Genomic DNA, 22,779 nt, shown 5'->3' on the forward strand with positions numbered 1-22,779 from the left:
ATTTCACTGTTGTAAAGCACCATGACCCAACTGACTGATGAAGGTGCGAACAGGTTTGATATTGTAAGGGTTTCATCCTGTGGTGGAGCACATGGACCAGAAGGGCTTTCCTGAAGCTGATTAGAGTTTCTTTGAAATCGGCAGTTTTCCAGAACACTGTTTATCTTAACAGAAATCCAGGAGTGTGATCTGGGCTGTGATTTGAGTGACACTTTGTGGAGCTGGCAGACAAATGTGAAAGGAAAAAAAAGAAGTGTTTATATGTTACAGTAAAGAAAGTATTTATGCATCTGCTAATGCTGTACAGTGAAATTCCAGTGCTTCAGGGAGCCTAGCATCCTTCCATATTATTATATAATATTAAATATTATTATTATATTTAATTTTAGTGACCCAGGCGCCGCCGTGAGTGGCAGCCTTTCTAGCAGCTCTGTGTATTGTGAATTTCCCCTTGGGATTAATAAAGTATCTATCTATCTATCTATCTATCTATCTATCTATCTATCTATCTATCTATCTATCTATCTATTATATAGTACCTTTCTCTATCTATCTATCTATCTATCTATCTATCTATCTATCTATCTATCTGTCTATCTATCTATCTATCTATTATATAGTACCTTTCTCTATCTATCTATCTATCTATCTATCTGTCTATCTATCTATTATATAGTACCTTTCTCTATCTATCTATCTATCTATCTATTATATACTGCCTTTCACATCTATCTATCTATCTATCTATTATATAGTACCTTTATCTATCTATCTATCTATCTATCTATCTATCTATCTATCTATCTATCTATCTATCTATCTATCTATCTATCTAATCTAATTCCAACAGGCCTCCAGAGATTCCTTTAAATAATCTTAATACTGTTATTTGTTTTATTATTAGACTCTCCTTTATTAAGTTGTAGTGTTACATGTTTTGTAGCCCATATGTCTGAATTATGGCAACCATGAACAAGGGAAGCTTGAGTTTGGCAAGTTACTCGGATTGGAGACCAGCTGGGAGTGCTGAACATTGCAGTGTAAAATAATAAAAAAAAACCTGCACACATCTCTAAATATATACAGTCAGTTGTAACTCTACTTTAAGGGATTCGTAGGGTTTTTAAGTAATCAACAGAAGTTGGGACACCTGTGTAAGTTGTTTGCTTCAACTTGCGAGACTTGTCATGGAACATCTGCAGGTTGTAATCTATTAGTCGTTCACTGAAGAAGCCCCATTTGTAATATTCTGAAATTTCCTTTTTTCAGTTTTTGCTCACCTAAACTTTAAATTTAAACCCAGGCAGTTTACTGCTTAACCTGTCACCATTTTAGGTTATTCATTGCATTTCAACTGGAAAAACTGAGGTGTTCTAAAACTTTTGGCTGGTAGTATATATGGGATTGGAAATTTTTTTACCACATCTAGTGAACAAATAATAGCTTCTGATTCCACAGGCCTGAGTGGTACCACCACTGTGTGGTATAAAATCTCAGTCCAGAGTGTGTTTGTGTGTAGCTCCTGTCTGGTGGAAGGAGCTTGACACCTCCATTCAGAATTCTGACTCCCTTGATGTGTTTTATGAAGTGTCTGGAGATCCTTGTTTGGTGAATTTCTTTCTAACAGGTCTTGTAAATTTGGGAATTATAACTGTTGTGATAATTAAAGTCAACAATACGTTGCAAAGGTTTGGGGAGTTGCCCCGTATAATCTCAGGAATCCAAATTGGTCAAAATGAAATGAAAATGACATTAAACATTCAACCTCAACCATGGTGTGAGGTTTGTTTTTATACAGACAAAAATGGCTACCGGAAATGATGAAGGCAGGAAGTTAGCTGAGACCGGAAATGATGTCATCTGAGCTGGCCGGAATTGACATCACTATAGCGGGGGCCAGAAGTGACGTCATCAGCATTGGCCGGCAAATGACGTCATCGCTGAGGGACCGAAAGTGATGTCATCTGTGGGAGTTGGAAGTGATAATGAATTTGAAGGAGTTGTTGTTGCACAGCCATTTTCGAGTATTGGTATTGTTGATGGTGATCGTGTGTTATTATTTTTCCTCTTTGGTTCTGTAAAGGTAGAGAGAGAGATATCAGTACCACAGTTCAACCCCCTGTCGGACAATATATCGCTCGCCTCCGGGCTTGTTGACTGCCTCCTAAGCTCACGTGTGTGACACTCTGTAGATGCCACATGGGCTGGACAGGCATCCCGGCCGGGGAGGTACCAAGAAGCAGACTTGGAAGGAAGGATTGGAAAAGATGGACGGATGGCCCATGGAAAAGAAAAGGTATCGCTGGGGAGTTTTGGAAGTTTTTATTCCCCCAGCACACTAGATGGCAGCAGTACCAGATATCCCTGTCCAGTGGGAAGCAAGCAGGGCATGCTGGGAAATGTAGTAGGGCAGGGCAGCCCTTTTGGGGTCAGTGGGTGCCACGTGAGGGCACTGCAGGGAGACAAGCTCCCTGTTATAATGGGCTTCCGTGTGACCCGGAAGTGCTCCCATCGGGCAATCTGACTGGCACTGGAAGTACTCCCGCGTCTGTGATAAAAGGGATCGCACTCCATTATCCAGGCGAGTTGGAGCTGGGAGGTAGAGACGCAACACTTGACTGGAAGATAGCGAGAGAATTATTGTGAGGAGAGAAAACCTGTATTTTATGATTATTGTTAGGTGTTTAAGGTGATTTGGTTAATAAACCAACCTTTATTTGAACCCAGAACTGTGTTTGTGTTGGGGTTTGGGCCATTGACGCCCCGTTTCCATCACAAACTATTTGTATTTTGTTCTGAGCTCTTGACTTGTGGTTAGCGATTTTGTGCCCTTGACTTGTAGCACTTGCTGTCAAACAATCCCTAGACTGATGTTACTTGATTTTGTTGACTTATTTTGTAAGTCACTTTGGGAGGAAAGGATCTGCTAAGGAAATGTATTTAAATGTAAATAATTCCCACATCCACAGATTAAGTCTTTCCAAATTTCTACTGTTGGAACTCTGGCAGGTTACATGTCAGGCTTGGGGTCACATGATGAGTCAATAGTGGGGTTTAAAGGAGCAACCATGTGATTTATAGTCCCATGTCTCAGCGATTTAGAAGTTTAAGGTCATTGGCCAGTTGTGCTCAGTACATTAAGAAATATTATTTATAGAGTGCACGCTCTGAACGTTCTGATCTGCTCATCATAAAGAAATCTAAAGAAATAAATCACGCGTTTACTTTGTCCTTTCTAAATTCACCTTCCCAAGCACTTCAGTCATTAGCCTTCGCGAGATGCTCAGCTCTTCTGTTTGCATTCAGCTCAAAGTGAACACCGCTGTCTCAGTCGGGGGAATGAAGTGGAGTGAAATAATCCGCCACTTTCTTTCTGAAATGTCAGTTTGGATGAAACTCAGTTTCACAGACACACGAGCTTCTAAGAGAATAGTCTCCTCATTCATCAGATGTTATTTCTTAATAATTTAAAACGGCAAGTTTCACAGTAAACATCATCTCAGAAACAACTGACATCCTTACTGACACTTGGCCACAGTGATGCCCAAGGTAGGAACTGAACCTGCCAGCCTTTGTCTTCTGGTAGACTTGTCTACTGCCTTTTGTGAATCTGGAATATCACAAAAATACCAAAAAAATCATTGTAGAGTGTTCATTTGCAGTGGCTTTTCAAGCCTTTATTCCTCCAGGGTCCCTGAGATAACCAGAATAATTTGTGAGAGATCACCTACCTGACATTTTACTTCTTGTACTTTTTGCTGCGGTCTTGATAAAGGTGCTTGTTTTTCAAGTTAATTTATTATCAAAATCATATTTCCTGCTAGGGTGGCACAGTTCTGCAGCCTCACGGTAAGGAGACCCAGGTTTGTGCCCTGTGTCCTCTCTTCATGGAGTTGGCATGTTCTGCTTGTGTGCTCTGGTTTTATCCCTCAGTCCAAAAAGACTTGCAGGTTAACTGAACTGGCAACACTACATTTGCCCAGGGTGTGTGTGTGTGTGTGTGTGGGTGGGTGTGTGTGCGTGAAGGACAGGTGCTCTGTCCAGTGTTTGTTCCTGCCTTGCTTCCTTCGTTATCTGGGATAGACAGTAGCACCCCCGGCAACCCACAACTGCATTAAGTGTGTTAGATAATGGCATGACATGCAATGCCCTCCATAATGTTTGAGACAATGACACATTTTTCCGTGATTTCCTCTTCTGCTTCCACAGTTTAAACGTACAAATCAAACAACTCAGACATGAGTAGAGTGCACACTGCAGACTTTCATTTCAGGGATTTTGCATACATTTTGCTCACCACACCTTTTCTACATGGTCCCTCCATTTCAGGGCACCGTAATGTTGGGGACACAGCAATGACAGGTCTATTAAAGCCGTCATATTTAGCCCTTTCGTCGCATATCCCTTGCCTGCAATGACTGCTTGAGGTCTGTGATTCATAGACATCATCCAGGTCCTGAGGATTTTCTCTTGTGATGCTCTGTCAAGTCTCTCATGCAGCCATCTTCAGCTCCTGCTTGTTTTGGGGGGCTTGTCCCCTTAAGTTTTCTCTTCGACATATGGAAGGCCTGCTCAGTTAGATTGAAATCGGGTGGCTGGCTTGGCCATTCAAGAATTTTCCATTTTTTTAGCTTTGTGTTACCTCAGCAGTATGTTTGGATCATTATCTTGTTGTAGGATGAAGCGCCATCCAAAGAGTTTGGAAGCATCTTCTGGAACTTGAGCAGATCTTAACTTATTGCCCAAGCCATAACACCCCACCTCCATGTTTGACAGATGAGGTGGTTTGCTTTGCATCTTGGGCAGTTTCTTTTGATCTCCACACTTTGTTCCCTCACCATCACTCTGATCAGGTTCATCTTCATCTTGTTTGTCTGCAAGACCTTTTCCCAGAATTCTGCAGGTCTTTTTTTCGCAAACTATAATCTGGCCATCCTTGTTTTTGTGTGTCCTCTGTATTTCTGTTCATGAAGTCTTCTGCTGATAGTCGTCTCTGACACCCACACATCGGCCCCCTGAAAACTGTTTGTTTGCAGCTTTTTTTTTCCATATTTTATTTTTTATCATAGTGAGGATTCTTCTGTCCTCAGACATGATGGTTTTCCCTAGTCTTCAGTGCGTTCTTTCTTCTTCATGATTGTCTTCAATGGTTTGATTCTTGTGTTTCAGCGTCATGATGGCTTCTTTGACTTTCATTGGCACACATCTTGTCCTCATGTTGAACAGTGGCAGCTACAGACTCTGAGGTATCCAAGCCAAGGTATCTTATGAAGCCATGAAACCCACCTGAGGTCTTTAGAAACACCTGTGACGCCAAATGTCCCTGAAATGAGCGATCATATAAAAAAATTGTGGAGACTGAAATGAAGGGACTATATATAAAAAGTGTTGTCATTTTTACATGGTTTGGCCAAAATGTCAGCAGCGGAGGTCTTCCTCTACCTACCAGGCCCTTTGTGATTACTGATCTCACCTGAGTGTTCTTTCTTCTTCATGATATTCCAGACAGTTGATTTGAGTAATCCTGAGATTTTACTGATTGTCTCCAATGGTTTTTTTCTCGTGTTTCTGCCTCATGATGGCTTCTTTGACTTTCATTGGCACAGTTCTTGTCCTCATGTTGGACAATGGCAACTACAGACTCCAAAGTGGAGAAGTAAGCCAAAGTATCTTATGAAGCCACGAAACACACCTGAGGAATCACAAGCCAACTCTCCATGTATATAAAGTGACCCATGTATAAAATGTTGATATGTCCACACAGTGTGACTGAAATGTGTGCAAATCCCCTTAAATGAAAGTCTGCAATGTACACTTCAATCAGGTCTGAATTATTTCATTTGTAATTTTAAACTGTGGAGCGAAGGGATAAATCAAGGAAAAATACGTCTTTGTCCCAAACATTATGCAGGGCTCTGTACAGAATGTGCCTAGGGTTCATTTTTGAAAGACTCTGACTAAAAGAAAGGCATGTTAAGGTGGTTTGCAGAACACTAAACACCGGGAGTCAAATAACTACCAAGACTGAATTGATTGAGTTGTAATTTTAAACTGTGGAGCAGAGGGGGAAATTAAGGGAAAACGTGTCTTAGTTGCAGCCATCATGGAGGGCACTATAACTTTTGACATACTGGAAGACCTTTTTCAGCAGATAAAATACGGAGAATATTCCGCAACTAGTAAGTTGTGATGACCGCTTAGAGCAGATTGCATCCCAGCCAAGTGAGATAATGTACTGTGCTATATGCCGAGAGCATCCAGAAACCACACATAAAAGCGGTTGTTTGTTTGCAGACAAAACTATTTTTAGAGTTGAAAAAGATTTTTTTTTTTTCCTGATACTTTTGACTTGAGGTAAGTTCTAAGTGCATTATTATTACATGGTCCACATGACAAATCCTAACCACTATACCACCATGCTGCCTTGTATAACAGCCATCATGTTATTTCTTTTCAGGTGTTTTCCAGCCGATTCTTTTTACTTCTTTTCCTACTGTGACAGATAGGGGGCGCTGTCGTCCCCTTGAACCCCCAGACTAGATGCCAGACACCAAATAAAAGTCCAATTATTATTTATTCGGACAATTTTACAGTGCACAAGCACCCTCCACTCCATAATACTCATATAAATACACAATAATCAATAATTCCTCCACTCCCAGATGCGTTGCCACCCAGCTCAGCTCAACAACTGGGATCTCCCACAGTCCTTTTATATTCCCTGACCCGGAAGTGTTTCCATACCCTCAGTCCATGTGACTTCCTATTACTTCCGGGTCAAATCAAAAGTCCTCTTCTTCATCCCAGAAGTACGTCATTCCTCCTGTCGCTGTGACTAAGACGTACTTCCGGGTTATAGAGTCTCTGGGTAAGAGTCTCTGGGTCTCCCTGCAGCGTCCTCTGTTGGCCCCCAAAGTATCCAGCAGGGCTGTAAAGGAAATCTCCACTGTCCGTGATTCCCTACTGGCATTCGGGGCACCTCCATGCTGCAGGGAGAGCTCCACCTGGCGGCCTGGGGGTATTGGCCGGGATGACTGGCCGGCCATATTCCACACTGCGTTTGTCAATATGTGTACTGTAATCTCTGCTTTTATTTATTTTTAAACTTGTACCTTATAAGAAACTGGGAAAACACTCTATAAACTTTTTTTTTTCCTTTTCTTGCAGGAATAAATCATAAGGAAGAAGCACAATGTCAGCTGGGGGTGCAGAGGAGGACATCCCTCTGGGAGAGAGAAAGACCGTCACAGACTTCTGTTACCTCTTGGATAAATCCAAGCAGCTCTTTAATGGTTTAAGGTTAAAACTTCACTACCAGGCTCAAAAGGCCTGTACTAATACATCATCCTCATTATTAGAATTGTTACACTTAAGCATGTCAGGTTAGAAACTTATTGAATAATTCCACCCATCTGCAAATGCTTCTGTTACTTTGTTTTGTTGTCTTGATTGTTATATTTTTAGAGTTGTCGGAACTGAGACTGGTGCAGGCCCCGCCATCCATATTCTGATTCGACAATATCTGTCATGGCTGATTTATGTGAGCACGTAGGGTGAGAAACCCTAATTGCATCAATGCACAAACAAATTGGGTGCATTGTGGCTTCACTTCAGCCATGAATGTGTTGTTGTGCAGCTACAAAATAATGAAATATCATTCAGCTTAGGGGGTCCTTTTTGTATCTGTAGTATAATAAGAAGTGAAGGTTTGTGCCGATACTTATTTTGAGGTATTGATTTTTCAGCTTCATTTCAATTAGGATGTTGTTTACACATTACGTAATTTGTTTCGATGCACCTTGGCAGCTCTTATTCCTCAACAGAATTATGTTAACACTATTCTCCACTAAAAACTGATTTTTTTTTATATGTTAATTACCCCACATACCGTATATACTCACGTATAAGTCGGGTCTTGAAACCTGAAAAATCTATCATAAAAGCAGACCCCGACTTATACGCCCGTTCAAAAATACGACACTTAAAATTTTTTTTCCCATCTTCTTGCCGCCTCCAATCTCGCACCAGTTTCTCAGATATATCGAATTTTGTTGCAGCAGCGCAGTTACCAATTTCATTTGCCACTTCAACGACTTTTAATTTAAAACCAGCTTCATATTTTCTTCTGATCGAACGCTCCATCACAGATAAGGGATGCTCTTACGATAAAGGTGTATGAGGGTGTCAGATACAAAAAACACAAAACAGTGTAAACGTCGCTTCGGAATAGTTCGGGACTTACTGTGTGGTCACGTAGGCACAATACATAGAAAAAAAAAAGGTCTGTGTGCTCTGTTATTACTCTCTCAGGTGGGAGTTAGCATATCATAATCTCTTGGACCAACAGCGTGAGTTTTGCGCATTTGACTTGTGCGGCCGACATTATAAAATAGCAGAGATTTATACGATCAAGTCAAGTCTCGATTTATCCGTGGGAGAACTTAAATGCAAGTATATACGGTAGTTTGTAGCGATGGTCGAGACAAACTTTTAAACTGGTGTTTTTTTGATATACTTTGTTAATCCCCTAGGGCAGGGGTGGGCAAAGTCATTCCTGGAGGGCCGCATTGGCTACGGGTTTTTGTTCCAACCCAGTTGCTTAATTAGAAAACAATCCTTGCCAATACAGGTACTCGTCGACATACAACCTATGCAAGTTACGACTGGTCGACTTTACGACGTGTTTGACAGTTTCCCCCGCCAGCTGTTGGCAGTGCCTGTCTCCCGCAGTCCCAAGTCTCGCTACGCAGCAGTAATACTATACGCAGCAGTGTTGCCCCACGTGTGTTTGTGTCTTGTTGTTTTGGCAGTTTTTGATAATAATATACCCCTAACATATCTACCAAGAGGAAATTGTTTCTGTCCACTCCTCAGCCTGCCAAAAAGGAAAGAAAGGCCATTGAACTAGACACCAAAATGATGATAATAAAACAGTATGAAGGAGGAAAGAAAGTGAATGCGATCACATGTGATTTGAAGTTATCACATTCTACCGTGTCGACTATTTTAAAGGACAAAAATAGAATTTGTGAAGCTGTGAAATGTTCTGCACCTTTGCGATCAACAGTGATTACGAAGCAACGTACCGGGCCCATCCATGAAATGGAGAAATTGTTAAACATTTGGATGGAAGATCAGATTCAAAAGCGGATGCCGTTAAGCCTCTTTACAATGCAGTCAAAGGCTAGAAGTCTGTTTGAAACTTTAAAGCAGCGCATTCCCGATTTATTTTCCCCTTGCACCCCCTGTGACGGGCGAGGCCGATATGGCACCCCCTTGGTTTGAGAAGAAGTATGAAAAAATATGAGTTCATATGATAGTTCATAATACCCACGTAGCACTTAGTGCGCGTAAGAGCGGAAGTCATCTGTTTTAACAAGCAGCGTATCGCACTGATACAAAATAGCCTGCCCATTTAATTATTTAGGAATGGATAGATAAATTAAGATTTTGTACAAATAATATTTTTCATTTTTCTTCCTTGATGGATTCTGGCACCCCCAGCAACAGCTGCTCGCACCCAGCACCCCCAATCGGGAAGCGCTGCTTTAAAGGAACGCGCCGGAAAAGACACATTTTGTCCTTATTGCAAAATTTATGAAGAGAAAAAAAAAAAACAAAATTCAGACGAAGCTCACTATTTTATGAAAAGAGCAACTCCTCCCATCACCCCGTCCGCAGCCTTGCCTGATGAAGGCAATATCAACAACCCACAGCCAAGCACCAGTGGTGCCAAGAATTAAATGTACAGTATTTCTTATTTTTGTATGTCTTCCACATATTAAGCCAATTGTACTGTAGTATGTTGTGTTTGACTTAGAAGGTAAGAAAATGTTAATAAAATATTACTTTTAGATTATTACAATATCATTACCCAGTCTAATATTTTTACCTTTATTTAACATAGGCCGACTTACGTCCAGATCAACTTACAACCAGTCAGTCGGAACCAATCGTGGTCGTAAGTCGACGAGTACCTGTAATTACATTTCATGGCTTGTTAGTGCTTTAACTCTGCTATGTCAAGTCATTCTCATATCCTAGATTTTTTTTCCATTCTAAAGATATCATCCAAATATTTTGAAGTGTAAAACGGATGGGTAATTCTCAGCCCTTCACTTTTTTCTCTTCTCTTTCCTTCCAAGTATTTAATTAAACCAAATAGTGCACGATAAATACACACAGGTGTAAAGGGGAACAAGCAAAATGGATAACTGCTGGTTTCTTTTGTCATTTGCATCTTATTGCTAATAAGGAGCAATTAAAAACCGAGAATGCAGCTGTTTACGACTTCAATAAGCAATAAGGGTTCAAAATCTCAATGAGGGAGACAACTAAAATGAAGCAGAAGTGTTTCTAGAGCGAAAAGTGATTCTTATTAAGCAATTGGGTTGGAACAAAAACCTGCAGCCACTGCGGCCCTTCAGGAATGACTTTTCCCACCACTGCCCTAAGGGAAATTGTCTTTTTGCCTGACCTTTGGGGGTCAGGTCACAGGGTCAGCCATTGTACAGCACCCAGGAGCAATTTTCAGGTTAATGGCCTTGCTCAAGGGCCCAATGGAGTAGGACCCTTTCTTGGATTTGAACTGGAAATCTTCTAGTTACCAGTGCAGATCCTTAGCCACAGAGCCACCACTACATGTCACCATGCTGAATGGCGTTGCAAACGCGTCTGATACAATATCATAAAACCAATGATGACCAATGCTTTACAACAGCAAACAATTTGAAAAATGAAGAACAAAATTCACATTACATGTCACGTAATCCCCATGTCCGTTATCCCTTTTGAATTGAAGGTTAGACCCTTGACCAATGAATAATGTGTAAAGGCGGATCTTGCTCTTCCTATTTATCTTGTGCGCTGATTTTTCCGGAAGTATCTGTTGAACAATATCTTAGCAATGAAATGCATGTGTTTGGCATGTTTTGAACATACACCTGGATAACTGTCAGCGTTCAGTTTTTCAAGTTGTTTAATCAGTTCAGGGTTGAAGGGAGCTGGTGCCTATCCTGGCATCATTGAGCACAAGGAATAAGTTGACCCTGTATAGGATATCAGTCCATCATGAGCACCACATCAATGAAATAATGTAGTCGACTCTAATCGTGTCTGAAATAGCAAACTGAGAAACGCCATTGTAAGCTGTCTCATTGTATATATGTAATGGAGATATGGTTGAGAATTGTTTTTATATCTGCTGTAGACAGAAACAAGAATAGGAATAAAGGGTTGGGGTACATGTAGGCAAAGCACAAGTATTGTCTCACAGAAAAAACAACAAACACGAATTAATGTGCGTGTGTAAAACGTCAGTTAGACTGGGGGTGGTGGAGGTGCTGGCTAGGAAGTCGGAGTGATGGACATGGCAGCTCCAGGAGCCCCAGAAGTGGAAATGATGTCATGTTCTGGTGAAATGTCGGTTTCGGAATCCGAGGAGGGAAGGAGAGGAGAAGTGTTACAAGACAGCGCCAACATTTGACTTGGGGTGGAATTACAAATGGACAAGCCCTGAAGTTGTTTCCCAGGCACGTGTGTGTGAGAGACACTATGCATATCATCTTCCATCCTTTACATATGGCCTTTTGTCACAGGAATTCCATGACACAGTGGGGCAAATTTGTATTTTTTGGTTTGTGAGGTCCCATAAACATGGCAGCTTTCAAACACTGAAGTGAATTGGAGTCTATGAGAGGCTATTGAATTATTCATTATTGTTCTTCGCTTTCATGTTCACTTCCTCTTCTTGGCTAAGTTTCAAGCACCATTAAATCAAGGGGAGGTGATGATGATGATGATGAGGTGCCTTGTATGGTGCTTGCTGCTGTTTGCTGTAGCTATCTAAGTGTCCTTTTACTAGTCTCCCTCATTAGCAGTGTCAGAGAATTTTTAAATTAAGAACCAGAAGAAGAGACGAGAGCCAGGAAATCAAGCAAAGTTTTGTAAATGGGAAGCCAATGAAGCACAATTGTCAAGCAAAAATTAAAAACCACAGTGCTAGGAATTGATTGACCAGACTGTAGGACTGTGATACCTAGCAGCAGATTTGATAACTCTACCCTATTCCTGTGCTCTTGACCAGTTCTGGGAATTTTTAGGTCCCCCCTTGTAAATATTGTACAATAGGCACATAAAAATATATAATTATTGTTTTTTTTATATAACCTAATTTCCTAATGTGGCTAAGTGTTAGTATTTAAAGTATGAAACAAGTCATATTAGGGTAGGACTCAAAATCATCCGGTATGTACTGTATGTATATTTTGAATTTATGATGTTTCTCTGTTTATGTTTCAACATTGTGTTTTGTGTTTGTTGCGTTTTATTTTTTATATATTAGTAATTATTCTATAGTACATCAGGCTCATAAGTTGAATTGTGTTTCATAGGAATAAACAGAATGAAATTGCAAGGACTTTTGTTTTAACCTTTGGTGACTGTACCATTTTCCAGATGGTCAGGAAGACCGTTTTCTTAATTAACAGGCAGTGTGTGTGTGTGTGTGTGTGTGATTGTCTACCCAGTGCACATTATGAAAGTGTCTGACCAGGTTACATGCACAGATGTTCCCAGTTTTCCATTTGGCTGCCTGGTCAAATGCTGGTGTATTAACTGGAAGCAAAATGCCGCTGTTACCCTCCTTTGACACTTCTAGCATCATGTATTTGCTGTTTAGCTTTTTCTTGAAGAACAAATGATTTATATCCCAAGATTAGTGCGTGCAGCGAAAGGGCAACATTCCTGTCGGATAAAATATGGTGAACTTTATTTCAGGGCATCAACCCTTTTGATAGAGCTGAAAAATGCCATTACGCTCTCATTTCTCACAAATGCCATGCCAGCTATTGCGTGTAGCTGAGAGGAGCCGGAGGACTCGATTTTAACAGAAAAGAGCACAGCAGACATCACTGCATGTTCTGCTGTTAACAATTTCATTCTTTGCGCTTTGAACACATCTGCATTACCAGCTTTTAGTGGATTATTTTATTGATTTGACTTTTTAAGAATAATTAATGGAATTTGAGGGAGGAAACAGAAAATAAGGACTGGCATAAATGCTCACATGTATGACCTCTGCCTCCCATTTCAGATAGTCAGTCTGCTGGATTCGCTTCATTTCACTGACAAATAGCTTAGGTGAATGCTGATAAAAGGGAAAGGCTATTGTACATTTTTTTATTCTTCTTTTGGAAAAGCTTCAAGAAAAATGTGAATTATTTCTATTCTTATACACCGTGTTAAGGTAGCTTCGACATGCAAGTAACATCTGCATTATTAAACAGTGTATTCATTTCAGCCTGAAGGAACATTTTATATATTGATGAAAGTCTAAGTTTGTGCTTTAATAGAATAAAAATGTATTAAAAATTATTAAGGCAATTCATAATACAAGGCAGCAAGGTGGCTAGTTCTGCCACCCTATGGATCCTGGGTTTGACTGTACATGTGCAGTTTACATGTTCTCCCTTTGCCTGCATGATTTGTGTCTCACATCCCCAAAAACATGCAAAGCAGTGGATCTAAATTAGCCCATATGTGCATCTGTGCCCTGTGATGGACTGGCATCTTGTCCCAGGCTATTTTCTGCTATGCACCCGTCAGATTTGGCCTCCCGAAATGTTATGGTAAGGTAATGCAAAATATTTACATGTTACAGGCAAACACCTTTTGTACCTGCGTGTGTGTGTGTGTGTGTGTATATATATATATATATATATATTGTATATATATATATATATATATATATATATATATATATATATATATATATACAGTGGTGTGAAAAACTATTTGCCCCTTCCTGATTTCTTATTCTTTTGCATGTTTGTCACACAAAATGTTTCTGATCATCAAACACATTTAACCATTAGTCAAATATAACACAAGTAAACACAAAATGCAGTTTTTAAATAATGGTTTTATTATTTAGGGAGAAAAATCCAGCTGTTTGTGGCTTCGCCCAAGAAAAGACGGACTTGAGTTTTTCGAAGGGAAAGGGGAGCGATCGAACCGCTCTCCTACAAAAAGGTAAGGAGGTCCGGGAAATCCAAACCTACATGGCCCTGTGTGAAAAGAAGGGCGGTGTAATTGCCCCTGAACCTAATAACTGGTTGGGCCACCCTTAGCAGCAATAACTGCAATCAAGCGATTTCTTAACTTGCAATGAGTCTTTTACTGCGCTCTGGAGGAATTTTGGCCCACTCATCTTTGCAGAATTGCTGTAATTCAGCTTTATTTGAGGGTTTTCTAGCATGAACCGCCTTTTTAAGGTCATGCCATAGCATCTCAATTGGATTCAGGTCAGGACTTTGACTAGGCCACTCCAAAGTCTTCATTTTGTTTTTCTTCAGCCATTCAGAGGTGGATTTGCTGGTGTGTTTTGGGTCATTGTCCTGTTGCAGCACCCAAGATCGCTTCAGCTTGAGTTGACGAACAGATGGCGGACATTCTCCTTCAGGATTTTTAGTAGACAGTAGAATTCATGGTTCCATCTATCACAGCAAGCCTTCCAGGTCCTGAAGCAGCAAAACAACCCCAGACCATCACACTACCACCACCATATTTTACTGTTGGTATGATGTTCTTTTCTGAAATGCTGTGTTCTTTTTGTACGGGACATTTGCCTTCCAGATGTATCAGTCGGTATTTTCCCAAAAGTCTTGGCACATTTGCCTTCCAAAACAGTTCAACTTTTGCCCAGTCTCATGGTGGAGTCGTGAACACTGTCCACAAGGTATTTTCCCAAAAAGTCTTGGCAATCATTGAGATGTTTCTTAGCAAAATTGATTTGTTCCTGAATTTCTTTGGATCTTGAGCCTTTTGAGGTGCTAATGGTTAAATGTGTTTGATGATCAGAAACATTTTGTGTGACAAACATGCAAAAGAATAAGAAATCAGGAAGGGGGGCAAATAGTTTTTCACACCACTGTATATATATATATATATATATATATATATATATATATATATATATATATATACAGTGGAACCTCGGTTTGCGAGCATAATTCGTTCCGGAAACGTGCTTGCAATCCAAAGCACTCGTATATCAAAGCAAATTTCCCCATAAGAAATAATGGAAACTCAGATGATTCGCTCCACAACCCAAAACTATTCATATAAAAATGATTAATACAAAATATAAAGTAGCGATGTCTTGCAATACCAGTAGTATGGATACACTTTGTCTGCTGAGCGTCATGTGATCACAACTGGTTCTTCTCTCTCTCTCTCTCCTTATCTCACTCGCTCGCCCAGCGCATCTCTCTCTCTCTCTCATCTTGCTTGCCCGTCTCTCTCTCTCTGGCAATCGTCTCCTATTCTCCGTCTGAATCTGTGTGCCTTACTCATATAGTCAACATCCGTACGAGCGTATACTGTTTACTACAGCATTGTGACTGTGTGTGTGTGCTCTGTGAAGTGCGAGTCCCCATCTTGCTCCCCAAAACACGAAGCTGAGTCTCAGTACTTTAACACCAGCTTTATTCAGCTTGAAACAGCAACAGCGCAGTTATTTATTGTAGCGGGATCTTTATAATGTTCCTTGTATGACCCATTGACGACAGGCACTTACAGCATGTCTGTGATCTTTTTGGATGCGATTATACGGCGAACTGCTACGGCGCTGGGAGACTGCGATTGCTTTGGGACGCTCTTCCGCGTGTCGTCCCGTTGGGTGGAATCCCACATGAGCTTAGAAACTCACACCAGCCATGATTTTTTTTAAAGGTAAAGTGCAGGTTAATTCGTATTATGTATTTTACTTTATATTTTGTATTAATCATTTTTCTATGAATAGTTTTGGGTTGTGGAACGAATCATCTGAGTTTCCATTATTTCTTATGGGGAAATTCGCTTTGATATACGAGTGCTTTGGATTGCAAGCACGTTTCCGGAACGAATTATGCTCGCAAACCGAGGTTCCACTGTATATATATATATATATACAGTAGAGTCTCGCTTATCCGTGATAAACGGGCCAGCAGAACATCGGATAAGCGAAAATGTTTGATAATGGGAGGTGTTAAGAAAAAGCCTATTAAACGTCAAACCATGGTATAATTTTACACATTACGAACCTAATACAGTGGCTCGGTTCAAGAACGTCTCTAAACACGTACAAATCGGGTTATCACCAAAAAGTTTGCCAAACTTTTGCCTCTGTTCAGGACCACACAAACGGTATAGGAACAACCCAGTTTCCTTTTTGGTTTGTGCGCACCGATGATTTCCGCACGTGGTCAGTCTCTCCCTGTGCATTCCCTGTGCAGACACATGCGTGCGTGAGAGAGAGAGAGAGACGCACGTATATACACACACACACACACACGAGAGAAAGAGAGACACTTGTGCACGCACACACACAAGTGCGCGAGAGAGACACACACACACGAGAGAGAGAGAGACACACACACACACACACGAGAGAGAGAGAGAGACACACACACACACGCCAGATAGGACAGGCCACATAATCCACTGTAATCATGTTTTACAACAAAACAACTGAAAAATTTAAGTGAAAAAATGAATTTAGCAACAAAAAATAGACTAAGCTCACGCTCCCAACTTGCAGTTCTTGTTGCTGATTGATGCGTTTTTTGTTTTGTTTTTTTTTCTGGTGGGACGTCGGATAATACAGAAGGTTGGATAAGCGAGACTCTACTGTATACATATAATATATTATTGCTGGGCGGCGAGTAAAATTCATCAGGTCAGGTCAGGTTGAGGAGCATGCAGCAAGTGCGATTATCCAACTGGTGGATGGAGGTTTTGTTACAAAGTTCAACACAATCCACCTGTGATGTTGCTGCTGTGAATTGAGTCTAATTGTCGGAGCTGAAGGGGAATGTTTTTTTCTGAGGTTGTCCAAACATGGCAGGTGGGCCTCGGCCCACTGATTGGGATATCTTGGTTTATTTGAATCTCTGGATTTCTAACCTCTGCTCTTTTTTTTGACCACTCTAATTGGATTTCCGTGTTGGGGCATATCTATTTTGCCTTTTTGGACTCTTTTAAGCATTCCTGTGTTTTATAGAGTATTTTCTTGGAAAGAAATATTTTCCATTTATTAAGATTCCTCATCTGCCCTGCTTATACAGTCAATGGTTTACTGTGATCGTTTCTGTGTGTGGGACATTTGCTAGTATTTTTGTGTCTTTATATTTTTTGTGGCCATTGTTCCCATTCAAGGACCTACTTCCTCAGAAGCTAGCAGGTCAGATTTGAAATCAATCTGTCTGAAGTTAAGTTTTGGTTTTGCTGGGTGCTCCAGTAAGGAGGATCCTGGCTTGCTCCAAGGCTAGTGTGGAGGCCCTTCTGGCAATTGTGGAGGAGAACTCCCTGCTCCAAGTCAGTGAGACCACTTGTTACATGACTAACGATGGAAATGGCTGCAACCATGCAGAGAACTGTCACAAAATGGTGGTGATCTTCCAAAAAACTATACTTCCTGGTGTTGGCAAGAGAGCAATAACACATTTTTAATAGTGGGTTCTCCATCAACCATAATTCAGATCTCAACAGAAGGCCCATCCCATGTACATGGACCAATTTAAACTCTTTGTACTAACTTTTGAAATGTGCCAGACTGTTCTTGAGAGCTGTCAGATAGGATTTGTTGCTGGCCGGCCTGAGGTGGCGTGCCTTGCCTCATAGTGCATTTGTTTTACCGTTCGAGGCTTTGACAAATGCGGCTAGCAAACACAGAGTTGCTTTGTGAGACACGCGATGTAACACTCAGTCTCTGTGGTGGTGTGGCTTGTTTGTTTTGCCATGGACAGGTACATCAGCCACTTTTTATTTCAGCCTGTTTGTTCAAGTGGCTTAGGTTGACTAAAATGGCCCCTTTCTTTGTCGTCTGTCTCTCAAGTTCTTCTCTTACGGAGCATGCTTTTACTCTGTGTACGAATATCCCCCATAATAGGAAGATTCTTCTTGCACTGCTGTCTTTCATCCTAGCTAAGAAATGCCAGCAGGAGGGTGCTGCCACCAAAGCTTTCAGCAGTGTCACATTTGCATAATTCAGTGGTACATACGATAAATTTATTGTGTCATTAAAGTCAGGCTTTGTTGTTTGAAGGAGGTGAAAGACTTTTAGGGTTTCAAATAAAATGATATTCTAATAAAAAAAAAATCGAGCCACTTGGATGAACAGCATGAGCAGATGTGCCTGTTTCTATGGTAACTGCTTTGCTGGGCTCATTTTCCACAGCTGTGGTTCGTATTTATAAGTTAGATATTCAGGTCCCAGGGTATGGTTTCATATCAAAGTCATTGTGTATGACTTAATAAAGGTCCTAAAATCAAACATATATGAACATTCTCGAACCCAGGACAACAGCTCATCACAGGCACAGTTTTTAGTGTCACCAGTTAACCTAAACCTTCACATCTTCGGGATGTCGGGGGGATAACCAAAATAACATGAGGAAAAACCCTCAAGACACACTGCTGGGAAGCAAATGCAGGCTTTTGGACCAGATAGTGTTATCAAGTTTTTGTTCCATAGCTTTTAAGATAATTCTGTTCAAAGAAGAAGAAGGATCGTTGAGGTATGTTAAAGCTCATTTCAGCGGTGTCCATTAATCGGCCTCATTTCTCAGCTATCGTAATAACATAAAAAATTTGACTAATGAGAGGAGACCATTCAGTCCATCAGGCTTGTTTGTTTAGCTAATAACTAAGTTGTCCCAAGATCTCATCCAGATTCTTCTTAAAGGTTGTCACGGTGTTCTGCTTCAGCCTCATTTCTCAGTAGTTTGTTTCCAAGTCCCACAATTCCTTGTGTAAAGAAGCTAATAGCCAAGCTGTACCAATATCTCATCCAGAGGGGTTGTTATTTAGACGTGAACGCATTGCTGTTCTCATCAACGAAATCCTGAAACACTCACACTACTCTTGCTTTGTCTGACTCACAAATAAAGACATACAAAATATTTACCAACTTATATACAAAATTTCATGCCACAGCAGTGCCTAAAGCCTTTGGAATTTGAATCTCATCATACGTTAGAAGGTGCCGTTGCAGGGCTGCAGATAATCCATTTGACTATTGATCCATTTTATAACATGCCTGTTTAGTTTACCATTTCTTTATTCAAATGACAAAATACAATAACGTGTTCTGGTGATAATCCATGAAGCTCAGCCTTGCTGTTATGCATCATTTGAGTTTCAGAAGCATGTGTATCGATCAAACCCACTTGTCATTTGTAGGCGCCTTTGGATTTTTACAGCTTATCTGTAGTGCCAATCCACAGAGCAGGAATGTAACATGACCAGAGATAAATGTGTGTGACCTTTCCTTTTTTTTTTTTCTTACTCTATTCTTACAATTCCTTCTGTGTTCAGACCAGCTTCCTTCCAAGCATCCATCTTAAGTGGCCTCCTCCCAGCGGTGCCCTGACAGAGCAGCTGATTTTAATTGCATAAGTCACATCGTGGCGCCCGCCTTTATCAAGTTGTGTATGATTCCTAATTTATTCTGCAGGGCTCTGCCGGCACCAGCCAGAAAGTCAGCACTGCACTACAGGATTAGCCTTCTGTAACTGATTGAAAACCCGAGTGTTGCGTTGCGTTGCACTGCTTTGCTTTGCGGCTGGTGTCGAGGGCAATATATTACTTAGCAGCATATTCACTGGAGGAATGCAGATGATTTCACTAGGATTCTAGATTAATGATAAGATCATAATGCTAGTATTTACACTGTAATAGCAGGAGTCAATTTTAGTGTTCACCCCTGGGATTGTAGAACATTCACATTTTAGGCGGGCTTGAGTTTATTACCAGATGTTCATTCTGCTCGGTTTGTCCTTTACAGACTGAGATTGTCATCGAGGTGAAACAAGCATTACGGTGCTGAACGGTTAAATCCGTTCATTTCTGATAACTGTTTGTTATTTCTGCCTTAGACTTTGTAAGTTTCCAGTGCCGTCTGGGTACCGTCAGCCCAAACAATGGAAATGATTTTGATTATCATAAAGGCCAGGAGTTGTGTCTTTGATTTGTTATTTTCTTTATAGTTGTAGTGGTGCGCCTCCTCTATTGTCGAAGCAACATTTTGATAATTTTTGCTCCCTCTGGAATGAATATCAATTATCACACCCATTTTAATTTGGTTATTATTGCCAGAAAGTTCCTTTTTTTTGCATTTTGCATCCATCTTATTATTACTAACTTTTTTGTCACGGTAAATGAGCCAAAAACGTTAACATGTACACTTGATAACGAATGTTGATGTATGTAGTGCAGTAGATGGACTTCTGGGGGCATACTATTTAACATAACATAATTTTCTGCCCAACATTAAGATGCGGAACAGAGCGCAGCAATTGTATGTTCTTCCTATATGCTGCATCTTGTATTAAGCACCTTCCTTTATGCCCCTCATGCTCATACTGTTGATACTTTGTGAGTGTTGTAAATTGTTAATGCTTCTTATATTTCCCACTAGTGCTTGATGCTACACTTACATAGATCTTTGTAGACATGAAACAAACATAAAATGCATGTGTTGCAAATAACGATATATTATTTGCACTATATAACTCCAGGTACGTCACTCCCAGATAAAAAAGGCTTGAGCTGGGAGAGTGATTTTTGCTCTTTCTGTGGTGGTGGGAAGATGGGATAGTAGGCTGCTTGTGCTTATCGACACATTTTCAAAACAAAAGACGCTGACAGAGAGGTGCAAATGGATTTAAGGTGGGCTGGGTTTACAAGTTTTTTCATAGGCTTTGGGAGTTCTAGCGTTAAATAATTATTTTTCTTATATTTAATATAAGTTATGGCCTTGTTCTTGAATATTTTGACTTAGGTTATTGTCTGATGTCTTGGGATTTATCGCCTGGGTTAACAATCTCCTGGGTTTTGACTTTTTTTTGCTGTGCCCTGATTGTAATTAAGGGGATTATTTTGACCAGTTTTCCTCCTTTTCTGTAGTGAATTTCTATAATCAGGCAGTCTATGTATGTTTCACCAAAAAATTAAGTTCCCGTGCATTGTTTAGAATTTACCATTTTGGTTTGGACCCCCTGTTGCCGCTTTGCGTAAGGTGAAGTCAGGCACGGGTAAGACGCGTGTCGAAGAAATCTCTCAGTCCAAAAGTTCGTTTTAAAAATATTTAGTGAAAGTTAAAGGCAAATAATCCATACAAGAATAAAAAGAAAAATAGTTACACACAAAGAATAAAGGCAAAAAAAGGGAAAAATATATCTTCTATAAACTTAGTTTTTCTTATGAAGCTTTGGTTACTTCTGTACTTAAAGATTATTTATTTCTTCTTCTGTATGCTTTAAACATACGGTTCAAAACTTAGATCTTTTAATTTACGAGTTACTTTACACTCAAAAGACCCTTAGGCCGTTGGCACTTAGATATGCGCCAAGCTCAGTGTCGTGCATAAGCACGAACGCGAGCACAAAAAGAATTCTTTCAAGGACACGGTTAAAAAACCGTATGCCTCTGTACCTTACACAAGGTAAGGCTAAACACTTACTAAAGAACATGGTTTACTCAAAAACTGTTAAGAGATGACAGGAAAATACCAACTCAATTCTATTCACGGGGGTTTCAGGAACCTCCCATATTTTATGCATTATCATCTAATAAATATTCATACATTTTATAGAACTAGGAAAATGGCTCTTACACCCCCTTCGCTGCCATTTTGGGTTATGCAGATGTCTCTGTTTTGTCTTCCTGTCACTAGGGACGCTTTGCAGTTTGTAGGGCAGGACCTCAAAAGTCATTTTTAACAGGCTAAAAGGTTACCTGATGCAACCTATGCTCCGGTATTGACTTTTTTTGCTACATCCTGACTGTTATGAATGGAATTATTTTGATAATTTTTGCTTGGGTGAATTTCTGTAATCAGACACTCTTTACATGGGTTTTTGAGGCCAGAGAATCCCTCTTTCATATTAGCATTAAATTTCTGTACCATGTTTAGATTTTGTTTTTTTGTTTTTTTTGTTTTTTTTACCATTTCGACTGCTGTTTTGTTTGATCCAAAGGTGTCAATGCTTTGTCTTCCTGTCTACTAGACCCAGTTTGCGGTTGGAGGGGGGCAGGATTTTGAAGTTCGTCACCTAAAAATGAATCTGTTCCCAAGTTAATGAAGTATTATAAAGTTGTAATGCCATTGGTTATGAAGGAGCCCCCATAGTGTTTTTTGACACACTTCTGCTCAATAATTCATTGGCTGAAAATTCTCAATGCTGTTTTGTCATAGGGAAGACTGACAGCATCGTTTGTAATGGCCATTAGTTTTGTCTTCATTCTCTCCTTGTCTACCACCCTTAGAGGCTCCAGAAGACATTCCACAACAGGGCCTGCCCTCTTAAATAGCTTGAATGGAATTTTACTGGCCCAGTAATTTATTTATTTTTTATTTTTTCTCCAGCCGTCTGGAGTTTTTTTGTTTTTTCTGTCCCCCCTGGCCATTGAACCTTACTCTTATTCGATGTTAATTAATGTTGATTTATTTTGTTTTATAATTGTGTCTTTCATTTTTTTATTCTTTAATATGTAAAGCACTTTGAACTACTGTTTGTATGAAAATGTGCTATATAAATAAATGCTGTTGTTGTTGTTACAGCACAGAAAATCATTTTCTTCGGGTACTCTGCTATTTCTCATCTAAATGCCAAGTAACCAAAAATACCTTAAAGATTTAAAGATATACCGTATGTCATGACTGGAGAATCCCAAAATCACAAAATCTCCAACAGCACTTTCAAAAATTACCCGCTTTGGGGGGAATATCACAAAACC

At 40.2% G+C, this 22,779-nt stretch overlaps 1 protein-coding gene across 1 annotated transcript in view; it reads left to right on the forward strand.

Annotated features, from left to right (window-relative positions):
• The window catches only part of scai (suppressor of cancer cell invasion), a 395,139-nt gene that overhangs the window by 181,399 nt on the left and 190,961 nt on the right, over positions 1-22,779 (forward strand). The window contains exon 4 of the mRNA XM_039762685.1: positions 7,168-7,299. Within this exon, the coding sequence (XP_039618619.1) occupies positions 7,193-7,299 (107 nt within the window). The 5' untranslated portion in view covers positions 7,168-7,192. The remainder of the gene's footprint in view (positions 1-7,167; positions 7,300-22,779) is intronic.

The sequence above is a fragment of the Polypterus senegalus genome, chromosome 9, assembly GCF_016835505.1.
Source record: "Polypterus senegalus isolate Bchr_013 chromosome 9, ASM1683550v1, whole genome shotgun sequence".
NCBI classification, from domain to species: Eukaryota; Metazoa; Chordata; class Cladistia; order Polypteriformes; family Polypteridae; genus Polypterus; species Polypterus senegalus.